This window comes from Balaenoptera ricei, chromosome 20 (assembly GCF_028023285.1).
Source record: "Balaenoptera ricei isolate mBalRic1 chromosome 20, mBalRic1.hap2, whole genome shotgun sequence".
Classification (NCBI taxonomy): domain Eukaryota; kingdom Metazoa; phylum Chordata; class Mammalia; order Artiodactyla; family Balaenopteridae; genus Balaenoptera; species Balaenoptera ricei.
In genome coordinates this window covers 39,310,742-39,331,651 of record NC_082658.1, presented here as the reverse complement: position 1 = coordinate 39,331,651, position 20,910 = coordinate 39,310,742, and the positions used below count along the sequence as shown (strand labels likewise).

The following is a 20,910-nucleotide window of genomic DNA, read 5'->3' as shown; positions in this document are numbered from 1 at the left end:
CAGCAGACTATATTGAAGATATATTTCAAACTAACACTTTCCAGTACGAAGAACTATCTCACATACCTTGATTTGCACTGTTCAAAGATGACAGCTAAAGTCGCAAAGTCATTAAATCCTCCAGCTTTAGCTGCCAATTCTCGATGCCTCTGTTCTGCTTCCTTCTGGTACTCTGGATCAACTAAAACGACAATTGGAAAGGCAGTGTAGTTCTACTTTACATCAAGTGCCTATATTCACTTTGTTTATTCAAGCTCATTAAAATCTGCCTCGCCCTCTGAGGTGGAATAAGGGAGAAGTACATTAACTCTTCTGGGGGGGTCTCTAATTACTCCCACAATTCCTTTTCTTCTTTAATCACACTTTGGAGATTTTACCAGAATAGCAACATTACTCCTCCCAAATAGTATTTAGAATTTACTATTGGTTTTTACCGTAAGAGTAACCCATGCTCACAGTAAAAAAAACTTACGTAAAAGTTCAATGTTCCCCACTTTGTTACATTACCCATAAACCAATCCTCAAGGCTAAACACGGTTAATTATTTAGTGTGGGTCCTTCAAGATATTTTCTATATATATACAAGCACTGTGTATAATGGTTTATTTTTACATAAGTGGGATATACCTTCTGAAATTTCCTTTATTAGTAACAGCTTAATGTAAGTACATATAGAATTATTCATTCTCAAACATACCTACATTGTATTTCTCAGGGGTATAAGGAACATAACACAATTTAACCAGTCCCTATTTATCCAATTCCTAATTATGGACAATTAGGACCATCATATATGCAGAACTGAACTACTACAAACTTTTCTTTTTTAACTTTACATTGAAGTATATCATGCATACAGAAAACTACACAGGTCATAAGTGTACAGGTCAATGAGTGGTCACAAATATAACATACCAATGTACCCAACACCCAGATCAACAAGCAGAATATTACCAGCATCCCAGAGCCCTTTTTTTGCTCTCCTTCCAATAACTACCCATTACCGTCCACAAGGATAACCCATATCCTGACTTCGAACCCCGAAGAAGTGTTTTGCCTGTTTCTAAACTTAACCCCCCCCCCTTTTTTTCAAAAGGTCCTAGGGCTTCTTTCCTCATTGTAGGGCATCAAACCCCCACCCTACTCGTTCAGTATGCCCATCGCAGCTAGATTTGGCAGAGGCACCATGCTGCCCAATTCCAGGCAGCAGCACTTAGACAGACTACAATGTGAATGTGCAAAGCATCAGTTCCAGGTATTAGGAAGAAAGCAATCTGATTAAATGAAACACTCACGAAGATATAAAGTCTTCTATCCCAGGCTTTAAGTGGCTTCCACCTATGTGACCTGGGTAACAACTGAAGGAAGCAGCTAGAGACAAAAGGAGAGCAAATATGATTTATCACAGGCCACACAAATGGCCCTGCCAAGGTGAAGATATAATGCCTATCTCTTGAACCAGTCATGGACATTGATTTGTAAGCCAAAACATCTAATTTCATGCACCCAAACACCATTGCCCAGAAGGTACTATGCCAAAAGTGGAACTGCACTAGACTCAAGCATCAACCCTGTCCTGGCTCCAACACTAAGAGACAAGCCTACCTATCAGCCAGGGGCTCCTGCATCCTTGAATTGTGGTATCCCTGCTATACAAACGTAAAGTCCCAGCCTCCTCCGACCTCTGGGCTATGAAGCCTCAGAGAAGCCTCCTATTATGGTTCAGTTCTTCTCCTCTCTACCTCCAGCTGACCCTAGAAATGGTCAATTTAGCTGTAATACCTACTACAACAATTTACACAAATGGCTTACCATCTCTTATTAAAATGTCATAATAACTACAATAAATTTTAGTGGATTACAATTCTAAACTCAGTTTATATTTTGTAAGGATTAACTCTGCATGGTTAGTGTTGGATCTCTGCTGTTTAAAGAGTGGCTACCTGCTCACACTTTAAAAAATGTAGAGAGCACACTGCTTTTCTGGCTGTCCTTCCCACATTGTCACTACCTTCTCTCTGTCTCTCTCTCTCCCCCTGTTATTCTCAAAGTCAAGAGAAAATACAGAACATATAGAACATATTTTTGTTCCTTTTCCCTAACTCTTCCCTCAAAAATAACCTAATTAATTAAAACTAAAACTGGCAGAAGTCCCACAGTAAATTCAGGATTTCTATAGGAAAGTAAAAAACCATATCACACACAGTTCCTACAATCCCAGCAAGTTTATACTCTGACTAAACAGTAGTTTGACTATCCATCTTTAACTACTTTCCCAGCAGACTTGTCATTTTCTTTAATTTATTATCTTTCCCCAGATTGAAATTCTATTATCAGTTTTAACTCATGCAAATAATGCTACTGAGGCAAAAACTAAATAAGCTGAAGCAGCAACACAAGGCTGTATCAGCTGAACTTCTCTCTTTGGGAAGATAAGTGAACACTTTTCTATATAACAACCAATCAGAAAATAAAACTATTACACAGAAAGGGTTTTAATAACAACAATCCTCAGAGCTGAAGCAGGGGAGTAAGGCTGTAAGTGACACATACACATAAAGTATGATTTATTTCTAAAAATATCGCAGTTAAAATAATTAAAAACTTTAAAACCAACACAATGTTATTTTAAATTTGTTCCATTTTAAGGCAATGCTGTTTACCACCTTAAAAACATTTAAGAGCCCTCACTCCATTGTCTGACTTCTAAAGCAATATTTATACTAGCAGACATTGTGTACACAGTTTACTACAGCAAAAGAGCTATTACTAAAAATGTTGACAGTATCATCGTTTTGATGTTTAAAATCTGTATTCAACGTTAGATCTGAAAATACTAGTCAGTTTTACCAATAAATATATAATAAACTAAATTAGGTGATCTACAATGACTAAGACGCAAGCCAGAAAGAACTGCTTAACCTATAAAGACTATATATGCACTTAAAAGCAGTTGGACAACGAAAACATATTTTAGGGTGTAACAAGATCTCAGCAAGTCACATGCTCAAAAACTGAAGCTGCATTTTGTAACAGTTGAAGCCTTGATGATCCAGGTTTAAAAATTAAGCCTAGGGGCTTCCTTGGTGGCGCAGTGGTTAAGAATCTGCCTGCCAATGCAGGGGACACGGGTTCAAGCCCTGGTCCGGGAAGATCCCACATGCCGCGGAGCAACTAAGCCCGTGCGCCACAACTACTGAGCCTGTGCTCTAGAGCCCGCGAGCCACAACTACTGAGCCCACGTGCCACAACTACTGAAGTCCGCACGCCTAGAGCCTGTTCTCTGCAACAAGAGAAGCCACTGCAATGAGAAGCCTGAGCACTGCAATGAAGAGTAGCCCCCACTTGCCGCAACTAGAGAAAGCTGTGCACAGGAACAAAGAACCAAAGCAGCCAAAAATAAATTAAAAAAAAAAAATTAAGCCTAGGTCATATATGTACATATAGCAAGAGTGTCTCTTTAAGTATGAATAAGAAACTGGTAGCAATTGTTGCCTCAAGGAATCAGACCTGGATGATGCCAAGGAATGCACTTGCCAAGGTGCCTAACTTTATTTGGATCAGACTATGGAGCAATTTATGCCCCAGGGCACTGTCAAAAACAACAGATCAATCAGCCACCAATCCATGGAGAATGACAGCTTGGTGTAATACCAATAGAGGCAGACCAGCAAAAATTGAAGTAGAGAAGCCAAACTATTTTTATTGAAGTATGGTTGACTTACAATATCATAATAGTTTCAGGTATACAACACAGTGATTCAATATTTTTATAGATTATACTCCATTTAAAGTTATTACAGGGACTTCCCTGGTGGCTCAGTGGTTGGGAATCCACCTGACAGTGCAGGGGACGCAGGTTCGAGCCCTGGTCCTGGAGGATCCCACATGCCACAGAGCAACTGGGCCCGTGTGCCACAGCTGCTGAGCCTGCGCTCTGGAGCCTGCAAGCCACAACTACTGAAGCATACGTGCCTGGAGGCCGTGCTCTGCAACAGGAGAGGCCGCCGCGGTGAGAGGCCCGTGCACCAAACGAAGAGTAGCCCCCACCTGCTGCACCTGGGGAGGACTTGCGCGCAGCAGCGAAGACCCAACACAGCCAAAAATAAATAAATAAATTTATTTTAAAAAAATAAAGTTATTACAAAATAATGGCTATATTTCCCTGTGCTGTAAAATATATCCTTGTTGCTCATTTATTTTATACATAGTAGTTTGCATCTGTTAATCCCACACCATGATCTTATCCATCCCCCCTTCCCTCTTCCCACTGGTAACCACTAGTTTGTTTTCTATATCTGTGAGTCTGTTTCTGTTTTGTTATGTAAATTCATTTATTTTTTAGGTTCTACATATAAGTGATAACAGAGTATTTGTCTTTCTCTGTCTGACTTATTTCATCCACATTGTTGCAAATGGCAGAATTTCATTCTTTTTTACGGCTAAGATATACCCCATTGTGTGTGTGTGTGTGTGTGTGTATATATATATATATATATATATATATATATATATATATACACATACATATATATATATATATATATATATATATATATATACACATACATATACACATACCATATCTTCTTTAACCATTCATCTGTTGATGAACACTTAGGTTGCTTCCATATCTTGGCTATTGTAAATAATGCTGCTACAATGCTATAACTAGGATACATGTTATCTTTTCCAATTAGTGGTTTCATTTTCTTCAAATGTATACCCAGAAGTGGAATTGCTGGAGGATAAGATAGTTCTATTTTTAGTTTTTTTGAGGAAACTCCATTCTGTTTTCCATACTGCATGCACCAATTTACATTCCTACCAACAGTATACTAGGGTTCCCTTTCCTCCACATCCTCGCCACCATTTATTATTTGTAGACTTTTTGATGATAGCCATTCTGACAGGTGTTAAGGTGATATCTCATTGTGGTTCTGATTTGCATTTTTCTGATAATTAGCAATGTTGAGCATTTTTTCATGTACCTGTTGGGCCATCTGTATATCTTCTTTGGAATAATGTCTATTCAGGTCCTCTGCACCCCCTTTTTTTGCTGCAGGGCTTGTGGGATATTGTAGTTCCCCGACCAGGGACTGAACCCAAGCCCTGGACAGTAAAAGCACGGAGTCTTAACCATTGGACCATCAGGGAATTCCCGGCCCATTTTTCAATCAGGCTGCTTGTTTTTTTGATATTTAGTTGCAAGCACTATTTATATATTTTGGATATTAACCCCTTCTCAGTCATATCATTTGCAAATATTTTCTCCCATTCAGTAGGTTGTCTTTTCATTTTGTCAATCATTTCCTTTGCTGTGTAAAAGCTTTTAAGTTTAATTAGGTCCCACTTGTTTATTTTTGCTTTTGTTTCTTTTGCCTTAGGAGACAGATCCAAAAAAATATTGCTATGATTTATGTCAAAGAATGTTCTGCCTATGTTCTATTCTATGAGTTTTATGGTTTCAGGTCTTCCATTCAGGTCTTTAATCCATTTTGGGTTTATTTTTATACATGGAGTGAGAAAACATTCTAATTTCATTCTTTTATACATTCTTTTTCATACATTCTACATGTATATAGCTGTCTAGTTTTCCCAGCACCATTTATTGAAGAGACTGTCTTTTCTCCATTGTATATTCTTGACTCCTTTGTCGTAGATTAATGGACCATAAGTGCATGGGTTTATTTTTGGGCTCTCTATTCTGTTCTGTTGATCTATATGTCTGTTTCTGAGCCAGTATCATGCTGTTTTGATTACTGTAGCTTTGTAGTACAGTCTGAAGTCAAGGAGTATGGTACTTCCAGCTTTGTTCTTTTTTCTCAAGATTGCTTTGGCAATTCAGGGTCTTTTGTGGTTCCATACGAATTTTAGGATTATTTGTCCTAGTTCTGTGAAAAATGTCACAGGTATTTTGAAAGGGATTGCATTAAGTCCATAGATTGCTTTGAGTAGTATGGACATTTTAACAATATTAAGTCTTCCAACCCAGGAACATGAGATACCATTCCATTTCTTTGTATCATCTTCAATTTCCTTCATCAATGATTTATAGTCTTCACAGTATAGATCTTTCAATTCTTTGGTTAAGTTTATTCCTAGGTATTTTATTCTTTTTGATGTAATTTAAAATAGATTAGTTTCTTGCTTTCTACTTCTGATAGTTCACTATTAGTGTACAGAAAATCAACAGATTTCTGAATATTAATTTTGTATCCTGCAACTTTACTGAATTCATCTATTAATTCTCATAATTTTTTGATGGAGACTTTAGGGTTTTCTATGTATAGTATCATGTCATCTGCAAATAGTGACAGTTTTACTTCTTCCCTTCCAATTTGGATGCCTTTTATTTCTTTTTCTTGTCTGATTGCTGTGGCTCAGACTTCCAATACTATGTTGAACAGACGTGGCTAGAGTGCACATCCTTGTTTTGTTCCTGTTTTAGAGGAAGGGTTTTAGCTTTTCACCACTGAGTATGATGTTACCTATGGGTTTGTAATAAATGGAACCAGCCAAACATTTAACAGAAATATCAGAGAAACCTGCAAAAACCATAGTTTGTCCTGATGCTCTGGAAGACTGTGCAGATGCCCAAGAAGCAAAAGGAGAGGGAACATCTGAGCCTCTGGTCTTTGGCTGAACACAGGACAAACTCATAAACTCCCTGAACTGTGAAAACAGTCTTCAAGCCACACAACATAAATCCAACAGTAAAGGGTGCAAACACCAGTGGCTTAAGGGGGTTAGGAACAACCTCCAACCAATCAGTGGCTGACTGCTGACGTGGAAATGTACAATAAACAAAATGAAAACTTCACTAAGTGGGGCTCGACAGTAGCTTTGGACTCACAGGAGAAAGAATCAGCAAAATATAGATCAAGAGAGATCAGGCAATCCAAAGAGTCTCAGAGAAATATGGGACATCATTAAGCACACCAACATATGCATAATGGGAGTGCCAGAAGAAGAGGAGAGAGAAAGGGGCAGAAAAAATTTTGACAAAATAATGGCTGAGAAATTCCAAAATTTGATGGAAAACATTTATCTACACATTCAAGAAGCTTAATGAACTCCAAGTAGGATAAAAGCAAAGTGATCCACAGACATATAATAGCCAAAATACTGAAGGGAGCAAGAGAAAATTTACTTGTTGTGCACAAAAGAACTTCAATAAAATTAACAGTCGACTTTTCAATAGAAATGATGGAGGCCAAAAGACTGTGGGATGATATAATGCTCAAAGAAAACCACCATTAACTAAGAATCTTATATCCAGCAAAACTATCTTTCAAAATGAAGGCAAAATAAAGGCATTCCTGGATAACAAAACCTGAAAGAATTCATTGCTAGCATACCTGCCTTACAATTAATAATAAAAGAAGTTATTCAGGCTGGAAGGAAGTGACACAAGATGGTAATCTGAATGACACTAAAAAAGAGCACTGGTAAAAGTTAAAATGTAGGTTAATTTTTTAAAAGAGTATAATGATTATTTCTTCTATTCCCTTATGTATTTAAAAGAAATTGCATGAAACATTATCTATAAAATTGTATTGTTGGACCTATAACATAGAAATGTAATATATTTGACAATAGCAACACATGTATTACCTACTTTTTTTAAAAAGGGCCTAGGTCAGTATCTAAGGAAAATAAGCTTAATCTTAAATCTGACAAGACAATAGACAAGGCCACTGCTTTACAGTTATGTTTTCATTGTGTGGAATTTAGAAACACTGATAAATCTATGTGTTACCTGAGGGCTTTCAGGGTAATTCATGCTTCATATCCATTAACATCACTGACATCATGTGCTTCACAAAGGCAAGACTTACTCAAAAATTTCCCATCAAATCAAAGCACAGAATACAAGACATATTCCTATTGGCTATTATCTCAATATTCTAAAGAATCAGACTGACCTATGTCCATAGATATCTAAGGCCAAGTATTAGGCTAGCAAAGGAAAGTCTCCCTTTTCCTGGAATTGCTAAAGTGTAGGTCCCAAATAAAGGCCTTCAAGATACCAAAAACCACCTCAAGGACTTAATAAAAAAAAAAAAAAGAACACATAATCAAAACTTAAGACCTGAACAACCTGAAAGGCTAAAAAACTGAGTCAACAGTCCACCCACAGATAGAGGGTTCTAAATAAGAATTTAAAAACTAACACCTGGACTTTTACTTCTAGCTATGGAAAAGACTTAATTTTTCTTTTCTTCTCTTAACTTCTTTCAAAGACATATGAAGGTTTAAGGGAAAAATTACAATACTGTATTGTGGGGTTTATAATGTATGTAAATATAATATATATGACAACAATAGAGCAAGGATATGTTAAGAAATGGCAAAAGCCAGCAAAGGTTTCAATACAATCTCTATCAAAATTCTTAGCAGGCTTATTTTTAAGAAACTAATATGCTGATTTTAAAATTTATATGGATGGGCTTCCCTGGTGGCGCAGTGGTTAAGAATCCGCCTGCCAATGCAGGGGACCTGGGTTCGAGCCCTGGTCCAGGAAGATCCCACATGCCATGGAGCAACTAAGCCCGTGCGCCACAACTACTGAGCCTGCGCTCTAGAGCCTGCGAGCCACAACTACTGAGCCCACGTGCTGCAACTACTGAAGCCCGCACGGCCTAGAGCCCGTGCTCCGCAACAAGAGAAGTCACCGCAATGAGAAGCCTGCACATCGCAACGAAGAGTAGCCCCCGCTCACCACAACTAGAGAAGGCCCGCGCGCAGCAACGAAGACCCAATACAACCAAATATAACTAATAAATTAATTAATTAAAAAAAAATAAAAATCTTTACTTTGATAAAGGTTACGCATCGACATGGCAAAAAAAAAAATTTATATGGAAATACAAAGAATATAGAATAATCAAAACAATACTGAAAAAATAAATATTCTGCTTCTTTTTCTAGCTGACTTCAAAATTTATCATAAGTTATGTAATCAATACAAAGTTGGCACTGACATAAGGATAGACAAATAGATCTATGGAATAAAATAAAGTCCAGAAATAGACTATTACACATATACTTTCCGCAAATTTTTTTTTAATAAGGTTTTTTTTTTTTTAACTTCTTTTTTTTGGCCGCACCACACTGCACAGCATGTGGGATCTTAGTTCCCCGACCAGGGATAGAACCCGTGCCCCCTGCAGTGGAAGTATGGAGTCTTAACCACAGGACCACCAGGGAAGTCCCCCTACAGATTTTTAACAAAGGTGCCAAAGCAATTCAATGGGGGAAGTAAATCTTTTCAACAAATGTGCTGGAACAAGTGGATATTTACAGGAAAAAAAGTAATCTAGACCCTTACCTCACCTCACACCATATACAAAGCTTAATTTCAGATGGATTACTGTCCTAAACTTAATGGCTAGAACCTGTAAAGCTTCTAGATCGAAGTATCAATAGAGATACAAGAGAGAAGCATATTTTTACTATCTTGGGGCAGGAAAACATTTCTTACCACGCAGAAAGCAATAACCACACACACACAAAATTTGATATACTAAGACCTCTTCAAAATTCAAAACCTCTCTCATCAAAAGACACTGTGAAAAAAGCAAACAGAAAAGCCACAGGCTGGGAAGAAAATATGCACAACTCATACCTAACAAATAACTTGTACCTAGAATAAAGAACTACCAGATTCAATATATATATATTTTTTACTTTAAAACATGGGCAAAAGACTGTAATAGACACTTCACAAAGACAGATAAATGATCAATACTCACACGAAAAAGTGCTCAAAATTATTAGTCATCAGGAAAATGCAAATTAAAACCACAAAGAGGTATCACTAATATATAACAGAATATATGAAATGAAAGTGATTGGCAACACCAAATGTTGAAGAGGACACGTAGTGCAAGCTGCACTCTCAAACACTGCTGATGTGATTTTTAAACGGTAGAGCCACTTTGGGAAAAGAGTTGGCAATTTCTTAGAGTTAAACTCAATAATGCAGCTATTTTTCTCCTAGGTATTTACCTCAGAAAAATAAAAATATATATCTACAAAAGACTTGCACAAGAATTTTCAAAATAGCTGTATTCATAAATGGCGCCAAACAAGAAACAATTCAAATGTCCTTCAATAGGATAATGGATAAACTAATTGTAGTATACAACAGGATACTACTCAACAATAAAAAGAACAAAGCATTGATACATACAAGAACATGGATGAATCTCACGTACAGTATGTTGACCAAAAGAAGCCAAACACAAAAAAGCACGTACTGTATAATTCTACTTATGTGAAGTTTCAGAAGGGGCAAAACTAACCTGAAAAAAGTCAGAGAAGTGGCTTGCTGGGGGGAGGTAGGATGGAATCTGAAAAGGGGCACTGAGAGAATTTTCTGGAGTGATAAAACTGTTCTATATCTTGACAGGAGTGTAGGGTACATTGGTAAATGTATTTCACAAAATTCACTGAATTATACACTTAGGATTTATACTTTTCACTACATGTAAATTTTGCCTCAAAAAAAAGGAAAAAAAAAAACAACTATAAGCAAATACTGAACTCTACTTATACAGGACTGCCTTTCACAGTGGTATAGCTTAGCAATTCTGAAACTAGTTTTGTATACTCTAGGGACAATGGACAATTTGAATATGGACTCTGGACTAGATAACAGCATTGTATCAGTTAACTTTCCTAATTTTGATAAATGTACTATGGTTAAGTAAGAGATTGCCCATGTTCTTGGTAAACATACATATAAATGTTTTGCGGTAAGGGAGCACAATGTTTCCAATTTACTCTCAAATGATTCAGAAAAAGAAATAAAATGCATATTTATAAATACATATATGTAGGGACTTCCCTGGTGGTGCAGTGGTTAAGAGTCTGCCTGCCAGTGAGGGGGACGTGGGTTCAATCCCTGGTCCAGGAAGATCCCACATGCCTCGGAGCAGCTAGGCCCATGCGCCACAACTACTGAGCCTGCGCTCTAGAGCCCGCGGGCCACAACTACTGAAGCCCGTGCGCTCTAGGGTGCATGTGCCACAACTACTGAGCCTGTGTGCTGCAACTACTGTAGCCCACACACCAAAGCCTGTGCTCCGCAACAAGAGGAGCCACAGCAACGAGAAGCCTGTGCACCTCAACAAAGAGTAGCCCCCGCTCGCCACAACTAGAGAAAGCCCACACACAGCAACGCAGCCAAAAAAATAAAAATAAAAAATAAATAAATACGTATATGTATACATGCACAGAGAGAATAATAAAGCAAATGCAGGAGAATGTTAAAAACTGCTGAAACTAGATAAAAGTTTTAAAAAAATTCTTTTACTACTCTTTCAACATTTCTGTAAGTTTGAAATTGTATTACAATAAAATGTTATACCCCACCTCCACACACACAAAAAAATGTAACACCAGACTAGTTTCATCTATTTCAATATTCCAACAAGGAAAAACATTTCCTTTTTTCTGGCATTACAAGACTGTTAGAGTTGGATCACCTTAATCCAGCTCCCTGGTTTTACAAATGAAGTCCAGAAAAACTAGGCCAACAGTCAGATAATTAGGTAGCAGTGAGTCAGGTTAGAATCCTGATCTCTTGACACCCATTTCAATACTCTGTAATAGTTTTTAAAAAGAGTGTTTTTAGCTTTGATACTACCTAATGAAAGCCAGCCAACCTTATTTACTGCATATAGTATTATACTAGAAAAAAAAAAAAAAACCTGCAATTAGGGTACTACTAGAATCAAAATTCTGACACTTAAAAACTACACTGCAATCTATTTGGGATAGGTAGCACACTAATTAAACTACAGAGTATTTTTATAGAAAAACGTATCCTCCATTATAACCATCACAATAATAAACCAATCTGGACCCAACACTCACAGTCATAAGGGGATGTGGCCAGTGAGATAGCACACTATTGTTAGTCTTGGTTGCAGGTAAGATATACTATCTACTCAGAAGCTCTTTGGAAAAAAAAAATTGTGACCACCCCCCCCCACCGACCCCCGCACTAGAAGAAAGCAAAGCTCACATGTGATGAACCAAGTTGTATCCTGTACTGACACACTAAGAAAGGAAAGAAGCAGAAGGCTAAAGACATGGAAACTTCAAAACAATTCTCTAAGTGTACAAGGGCTGACCTACCTTTTTTTTTTTGATTGTAGGGAAAAAAAAGGTTAATATATTACTAATGTATTATAACAGGGCAAAGGTTCACCATACTATCTTGCTTTACCAGTGAAAGGAAATTAACTTTCAGCCAGGAACGTTATATACTCCCTATTTCAAAGAACTAAGTTAAAGAATAACAAAATGAAAAAAATTGTTTATCTTCAGTTTCATGTTCCGTAGGGCTAGTTATATGCTAATCAAAAAAATGTTCAGTGAATTACTGGAGATCTAAATTAACAGATATTCCCTGTACATGGATAGGAAGACAATACTGTCAAGATGTCACTTCTTTCCCATTTGATCTATAGATTCAATATAATCTCAATTAGGGGCTTCCCTCGTGGCGCAGTGGTTAAGAATCTGCCTGCCAATGCAGGGGACACGGGTTCGAGCCCGGGTCCAGGAAGATCCCACATGCCGCAGAACAACTAAGCCCGTGCACCACAACTCTGAGCCTGCACTCTAGAGCCCGCGAGCCACAACTACTGAGCCCTCGTGCCAAAACTACTGAAGCCCGCGTGCCTAGAGCCCGTGCTCCACAAGAGAAGCCACCGCAATGAGAAGCCCGCGCACCGCAACAAGGAGTAGCCCCCACTCGCCACAACTAGAGAAAGCCCATGCATAGCAACGAAGACCCAACGCAGTCAAAAATAAATAATAATAAAATAAATATTTAAAAAATCTTATTAAAAGATATATAATCTCAATTAAAGTCTCAGAAAGTTATTTTGTGGATATCAACAAACTGGTTTTAAAGTTTATATAGAAAGGGAAAAGACCCAGAATAGTCAAAACAATATTGAAGGGAAAGAGAAAAGCTGGATAAATGATTCTATCCAGGTTCAAGAGTTATTATAAAGCTTCAATAATCAAGACAGTGTGGTACTGACAGAAGAACAGGAAAACAGGTCAATGGAACAGAATACAAGGCCCAGAAATAGACCCACACAAATTCAGTCAAATTAACTCTGACAAAGGAGCAAAGGAATTACAATGGAGAAAGGAGTCTTTTGAATAAATGGGGCTGGAACAAAAGGACATCAACTCCTACAAGATGACACAGGAGAAAATCTAGATGAACTTGGGTATGGTGATGACTTTTCAGATATAACACAAAGGCATGACCCATCAAATAAATGATTGATAAGCTGGACTTCATTAAAATTAAAAACTTTTGCTCTGTGAAAGACAACGTCAAGAGAATGAGAAAACAAGTCACAGACTGGGAAAAAATATTTGCAAAAGACATTTCTGATAAAGAACGGTTATCCAAAACATACAATAAACTCTTAAACCTCAACAATAAGAAAACAAATAACCTGATTAAAAAAGACTGGAACAGACATCTCACCAAAGGAGATACACAAATGGCAAATGAGCATATGAAAAGACAGTTAACATCATATGTTATCAGGGATCTGCAAATTAAAATAACAATGAAATACCACTACACAACTATGAGAATAGCCAAAACCCAAAACACTGCCAACACCAAAAGCTGTTGAGGATGTGGAGCAACAGGAATCTCAGGCTCATTGCTGGTGGGAAAGCAAAATGGTGCAGACACTTTGGAAGACAGTTGGGCAGTTTCTCACAAATCTAAACATATTCTTATCATACAGTTTGGCAATGAGTTGACAATCGATGTTCACACAAAAACCTGCATGCTAATGTTTAGAGCAGCTTTATCCATTACTGCCAAGACTTGAAAGCAACCAAGATGTCCTTCAATATGTGAATGGATAAACAAATTGCACACAATGGAATTTTATTCAGCAATAAAAAGAAATGAGCTATCATGCCACAGAAAGACATGGAGAATGGTACATATATATAATGGAATATTACTCAGCCATAAAAAGGAATGAAATTGGGTCATTTGTAGAGATGTGGATGGACCTAGAGAGTGTCATACAGAGTGAAGTAAGTCAGAAAGAGAAAAGCAAATATCATATAATAACGCATATATGTGGAATCTAGAAAAATGGTAAAGATGATCTTATTTGCAAAGCAGAAATAGAGACAGACGTAGAGAACAAATGTATGGATACCAAAGGGGAAAGGGGTGGGGTGGGAGGAATTGTGAGACTGGGATTGACACATATACATTTTCAGTACTATGTATAAAATAGACAACTGATGGGAACATAACATATAGCACAGGGAACTCTACCTAATGCACTGTGGTAACCTAAATGGGAGGGAAGTCCAAAATGGAGGGGATATCTGTATGTGTATGGCTGATTCATTTTGTTGTGCAGTGGAGGCTAACACAACATTGTAAAGCAACCATACTCCAAAAAAGAAAAAAAAGAAAAAAAAGGACATGGAGGAACCGTAAAAGCACATTGCTAAGTTAAGGAAGTCAATCTGAAAAGGCTACATATTGTATGATTCCAATTATATGGCATTCTGGAAAAGGCACAACTATGAAGACAGTAAAAAGATCAGTGGTCAATTATACTCCAATAAAGATGTTTAAAAAAAAGATCAGTGGTTGCTAAGGGTTTGGGGGAAGGGATGTAGGAATGACTAGGTGGAACATGGGAAATGTTTAGGGCAGTGAAACTATTCTGCACAATATTCTGATGGTGAGTATGTGTCATTACAGATTTGTCAAAACCCACAGAATTTACAATACAAACAGCGATCCCTTAGTTAATAATAATGTATCAATATTGGCTCATTAATTGTAATGAAGGTACCACACTAATGAAAAGATGTTAATAATAGGGAAAACTCTGTGTTTGTACTTTCCCTCAATTTTTCTAGAAAGCTAAAACTGCTCTAAAAAATAAAATCTATTAATTAGAAAAGAAAACTCATCAATAAACTTCTTACCAGGTCTAATGAAGACATTTTCCACAGACAACATTGCTGCTATTGGAAGTAATAGGTCTTCACAGTCCAGAGAAGCAGCCTTTATTACTGCACATGTCAGATGTGGAGGGAGAGGAAATTCTACCATAGACAAACCCAATCTGGTCACATGGCCACTCCTTAATGGAAAGAAAAAGTTTTTAAGTCTTTCTACCTTGGAAGAGTACAAATGAAATGTTTATCATTCAGAATAAGTCAGATATAATTTAGATTACCTTAAATTACCTCCAGAAATTCAATTCAAGATAAGAAATATGATATGCTGTGGTCATTGATAAGAGAAATATAAAGATGATAAATTCCTTGCTCTCAAGGGCCTATATATCCAAAAAACTAAACAATGAGGCAGAATAAAGTAGTATAATAAAAGACACACAATGCTACAGAAGCATGGAAAATGTCCTTAAAGAAATGAGACAATGATAATTACCAAATCTTTTCCCATCACACAATCATGAGAACAAGGACTCTGGGTCTCATCATTTTGATGTACCCAGCATAATGCCTGGCACTGAAGTGGTACTCAGAAATTACTTGTTAGGGGAAAACATAGTGTTATAGGTCAATTATACTTCAAAAGCAAACAAACATACAAACTTATAGAAAAAGAGATCAGATTTGTAGTTATCAGAAGTGGGTGAGAAGAGAGGGGGAATTGGATGAAAGCAGTCAAAAGGTACAAAAAAAAAAAAAGAAAGAAATTACTTGTTAAATAATACCAATACTAAACAAAAACAGTTTTATGGTACAGTTTCAGAACTGTGGTGAAGAAAGACTGAGGACAAATTTTAATTTCAGGGAAAACAATCCATTCAATTCAAACAAATCACTTACTAATGATAAAGGAAAGTATTAAGAACCCTATTTTAGGGCTTCCCTGGTGGCGCAGTGCTTGGGAATCCGCCTGCCAATGCAGGGGACACGGGTTCGAGCCCTGGTCTGGGAGGATCCCCCATGCCGCGGAACAGCTGAGCCTCTGTGCCACAGCTACTGAGCCTGCACTCTAGAGCCCACGAGCCACAACTACTGAGCCCGCGTGCCACAACTACTGAGCCCACGTGCCACAACTACTGAAGCCACGTACCTAGAGCCCATGCTCTGCAACAGGAGAAGCCACTGCAATGAGGGGCCCGCGCACCACAACAGAGAGTAGCCCCCGCTCGCCACAACTAGATAATGCCTGTGCGCAGCAACAAAGACCCAATGCAGCCAAACATAAATAAATAAAAAATAAATAATTAAAAAAAAAAAAGAACCCTATTTTAAAAAGAGATTAACATCTATTGGAGTTGGTTTTGTTTTTGTTTTTTGTTTGTTTTTTACCTGTCAATAGCATCACACTGGTAGAGTTGTTTAAGAGCTTCCAAAATAAGTCTCTCATTAGGTGGATCCAAATAGGGAAACCTGTGTGTTTAAATGAGACATAGAATGAGATTCCATTCCTTGAACATGGCAAGATTTTATACAGACTTGAAAATTCCTTTAAAAGGTTTTACTTCTGTTTTACAAGTCTTTCTTTTCTCTGTCTTTTTTTTTTTTCAAAGCATTCTATGATTGTGATCAGCATTCAGCAAACGAGGAAATTTTTTTCTGAATCACACTCATACCATTTTATAAAACAGTGAAGGAAATTAACTGAAAGTGGCTAAAAATTACAAATTATTTAATAGTACCTCAAAATGGTTTTTAATAAAATGATAAATATCTTCAATTAATTTAACCAATTTGCTTTATTGTATGTATGGATATGTATGTACTTATTTTCTCCTGAACTACCTGCAAACAGGTTGCAAATGTAATGCCAATTTACCCCCAAAATATTTCAGAGTGCATCCCCTGAAAATAAGGACATTCTCTTACATACCACAATATCATTTATAAACATAAAACAATTAACAATATTCACAAAGGACAGTATGACTATTGAGATGCCTCTAGAACATGGATCTATTTCACACTTGAAAATAAATATTTCTTTAAATAAGGAAAAAAATAATATTCACAAAGGACAGCAGAGTGGCATATAACCAAGTGTGAATATATATCCCCCCACCCCAGGAACAATAATCACTTAATATTATTCTGCACTGGATTTTTTTTTTCCCACCATTAGTTTTGAGATGCTAAATAATCTACTCCAATTTCTCACCTTGAAAAAGGTACAACAGAGGACAAAAGGTCTAATACCTTACACAAAAGTCCATTCGAGGATTGACAACTCTATTTAAAAACAAACAAAAATCTGGTAGACTGTTCTACCGTCAGCTTTCCTACAACTTGCACCAACAAGTCCTGGTATCTGCTACAGCAAGAGTTGGCAAGCACTTTCTAAAGAAGGCCAGATAGTAAATATTTTAGGCTTTACAGGCCATATGGTCTCTGTCACAATTACTCAACTCTGCTGCTGAAGCAAAAGCAGCCATACATTAATGAATGGGCATGGCTGTGTTCCAATAAAATTTTATTTACAGAAACAGTCCGTGAGCTTGGACCATATTTTGCGACCCCTGTCCTAGAGTAATACCAGACTAGTCAGCTTCCTCTTCTAGATAAGAGCCATTTGAGATTTGTAAAAACTACAATTATTTCTCTCCCTTGATTATACCAATTACCAATTCTGTCAAACTTTCCTTGTATTATTTGCTTTCTAAGAGACCCACCAAACATATTTAGCATTTTTTAGAAACAATCTAGTTCGTCAAACTCCTAATAAAACTCGATGACATGCAAAACTGAACTCCAAATGTACAGTGACCAACACAGAACAGGAATGCTATAATTCCCAATCACCTGGACACTGTGGTTTATTAATATAACCAAAGTTTATGCCAGTGGAATTTTTAAAATTGTTCTTTAAACAGAATAATAATTGCAAGCTCATACTAAGTTTGTGGTGATCTGATAATTTCAGATATTTTCCACATTGAATTTCTTTAATGTGCAACCAAAACATAAGATTTAAGATGTACCCCTTCAGACTTTTACCTTGTTGATTTTTGCCCAAGGTTCTGGCCTATTGAGACCATTCTAAATCTTGGTTTTAATCATCTACCCATTAGAAATGAAGATATTTTCCAAAAATCTGGTAATCATGACTTCAATATCTTTATTTAATATTTTCATTAAAAATGCTTATCAGGAAGGAGTGAAATTCAGCATACTACCAGTAAAACCTTCATCAAGGCTTGGTGAGCAATTAATCAGTACTTTCTGGATTCGGCTATTTGGCAAATATATCCTAATTCAGCAGTACTGTCACATCTTATTCACAAATACGTCAATGTAATCTTGTTAAATATTGTGTTGAAAACAAGAGACATTAGGTTAGCAATCAATAAATTCTTGTGGTGCATCCATTAAGTGGATGGTCCTGCCTTCAAACTGAAAAGAAAATGGTTTATGATAACATATTCTTCGTGAACCATTTCGATTCACACTGATGATTACAAATCAACATTGTATTCTCTTAGGGACTTTCCTGGTCGTCCAGTGGTAAAGAATCCGCCTTCCAATGCAAGTGACACGGGTTCGATCCCTGCTCAGGGAACTAAGATCCCACATGCCACAGGGCAACTAAGCCTGTGCACCACAACTATTGAGCTCGCGCACCTCAACTAGAGCCCACGTGCTGCAAACTACAGAGCTCACACGCTCTAGAGCCCACTCCACGACTAGAGAGAAGCCCACACACTGCAAGGAAAGATCCCACATGCTGCAACGAAGACCCAACACAGCCAAATAAATATTAAAAAATATATATTATATTCTCTTAAACCACTTTCCAATAAACTATGCTAGAATTTGCAAGAATCAATGTCAAGCTTACTGGGCAGTTGTTTCTATAACCTGCCCTTTTCTTAAATGGAAAATTGATTTTTGAGTTTCTCACATTTTCTGGTAACCTGTTCTGCATAATTTCTCAGAGACGACCCACGATACCTCTGACATTATATCTGCAAGTTCTTCTGGTACCATGGAAATAATGTCTAAAGCCACAATACAAACTCATTTATGGTCATTAGGTTTTCTCTCATTATTTCCTAATCGATATTGGTCATCAATTCCTTCTTATCTAGACTTGTTCTTATCTTTTCAGTTTTAAAATCATTCCTAACGGAGGAGAAAGGGGAGGCAAAATAATAACTGAAAAGTTCCATTTTCTTTCTGTCACCTACGAATACTATACCACCTATCCCAAATTCTGGTTGTACCTGCCCATATTCTGCACACATTTTTTTTTTTTAAGTATTTTTATTTATTTATTTATTTATTTATTTATTTATTTTTGGCTGTGTTAGGTCTTCGTTTCTGTACGAGGGCTTTCTCTAGTTGCGGCAAGTGGGGGCCACTCTTCATCTCAGTGCACAGGCCTCTCACTATAGCGGCCTCTCTTGTTGCGGAGCACAGGCTCCAGACGCGCAGGCTCAGTAATTGTGGCTCATGGGCCCAGTTGCTCCACGGCACGTGGGATCTTCCCAGACCAGGGCTCGAACCCGTGCCCCCTGCATTGGCAGGCAGATTCTCAACCACTGCGCCACCAGGGAAGCCCTGCACACATCTTAAAAAGAGCAGGGAGACACAACATGATAAATGTAATCATCACTGCTGTATGTTACATACGAAAGCTGTTACGAGAGTAAATCCTAAGAATTCTCATCATGAGGGAAAAAATTTTTTTCTATTTCTTTATTATTTTATCTGTATGAGATGATGTTCACTACACTTACTGTGGTAATCATTTCATGATGTATGTAAGTCATTATGCTGTACTCCTTAAACTTATACAGTGCTGTATATCAATTATATCTCAATAAAACTGGGAGAAAAAAGGGGTGTGGGAGAGAAGTCTTTTTTTTTTTCTGGTCTCTAGCATTTTAAGAACTTTCATTACATTCTAAGTCTTAAAACTTAAGATGAAAAAAAACTCAGTGCAGATGACATTGAGTAATTATTGTTCCTATTTTTCTAATATATATTTATTCTTGATTATATGCTGCTCTGTTAGCCTTTATAAATATTATTTTTAAATATGGGTTCATCTGTTTGGCCATTTAGATTTCTTTAAATGGCTTTTCTTTCTCATTAGTATCATTTATGATAACAGTTAGAATTTTACATATTTGCTTTCCTCTTTCTAGGATTTATATTCTCATCTAGAAAATCTCTAGTCTCGGGACTTCCCTGGTGGTCCAGTAGGTAAGATGCCACGCTCCCAATGCAGGGGGTCCGGGTTCAATCCCTGGTTGGGGAACTAGTTCCTGCATGCATGCCGCAACTAAGAGTCCACATGCCGCAACTAAGAAGCCCACATGCTGCAACTAAAAAAAGATCCCGCGTGCCACAACTAAACATGCTGCAACAAAGACCCGGCACGGCCAAAATAAATACATTTTAAAAAAAGAAGAAGAAAACCTCTAGTCTTATGATAATAACTATAAAAAAAATCTTAGATGGCTTTCTAAGAGTATACAATACATATTTCGATGCACCTAGTAATTACTTCCTTTCTTATTATGAATTTAAAGAATGCATGGTCACCTTCTCCCAAGGTTCCTCACACTTTAATATTCCTAATTAAGACCAAAATTAAAACCAAGATAATACTTTCTTTCATTATTTCTTCTACCATAAATTTCATAATATGAAATTTCAAGCCCCTACAATATTCTGTCCTATACTAATTATATTCTTTAACATTTAACTAATTTAACAGTTGTTCTATTTTTTGCTTCATGTCGAATCTCATTTCCCCATTATAATTTAAGCTTAGTGAAAGCAAAAACCTACTAAAGAGTATTATTCTGTCTCTCATCGTACTTGGTACCATGCTGGCCATACAAAAGATGCTACCAA

The 20,910-nt window shown here is 37.1% G+C and overlaps 1 protein-coding gene across 2 annotated transcripts in view; it reads right to left on the bottom strand.

The window, feature by feature from the left end:
• DHX40 (DEAH-box helicase 40) overlaps positions 1-20,910 on the bottom strand; it is a 51,443-nt gene that overhangs the window by 12,977 nt on the left and 17,556 nt on the right. For both annotated transcript variants that reach the window (XM_059907896.1, XM_059907897.1), the window contains exons 11-13: positions 16,381-16,461; positions 15,019-15,176; positions 67-181 (exon numbers count right to left, since the gene is read on the bottom strand). In XM_059907896.1, coding sequence (XP_059763879.1) covers positions 67-181; positions 15,019-15,176; positions 16,381-16,461 — 354 coding nt within the window. The remainder of the gene's footprint in view (positions 1-66; positions 182-15,018; positions 15,177-16,380; positions 16,462-20,910) is intronic.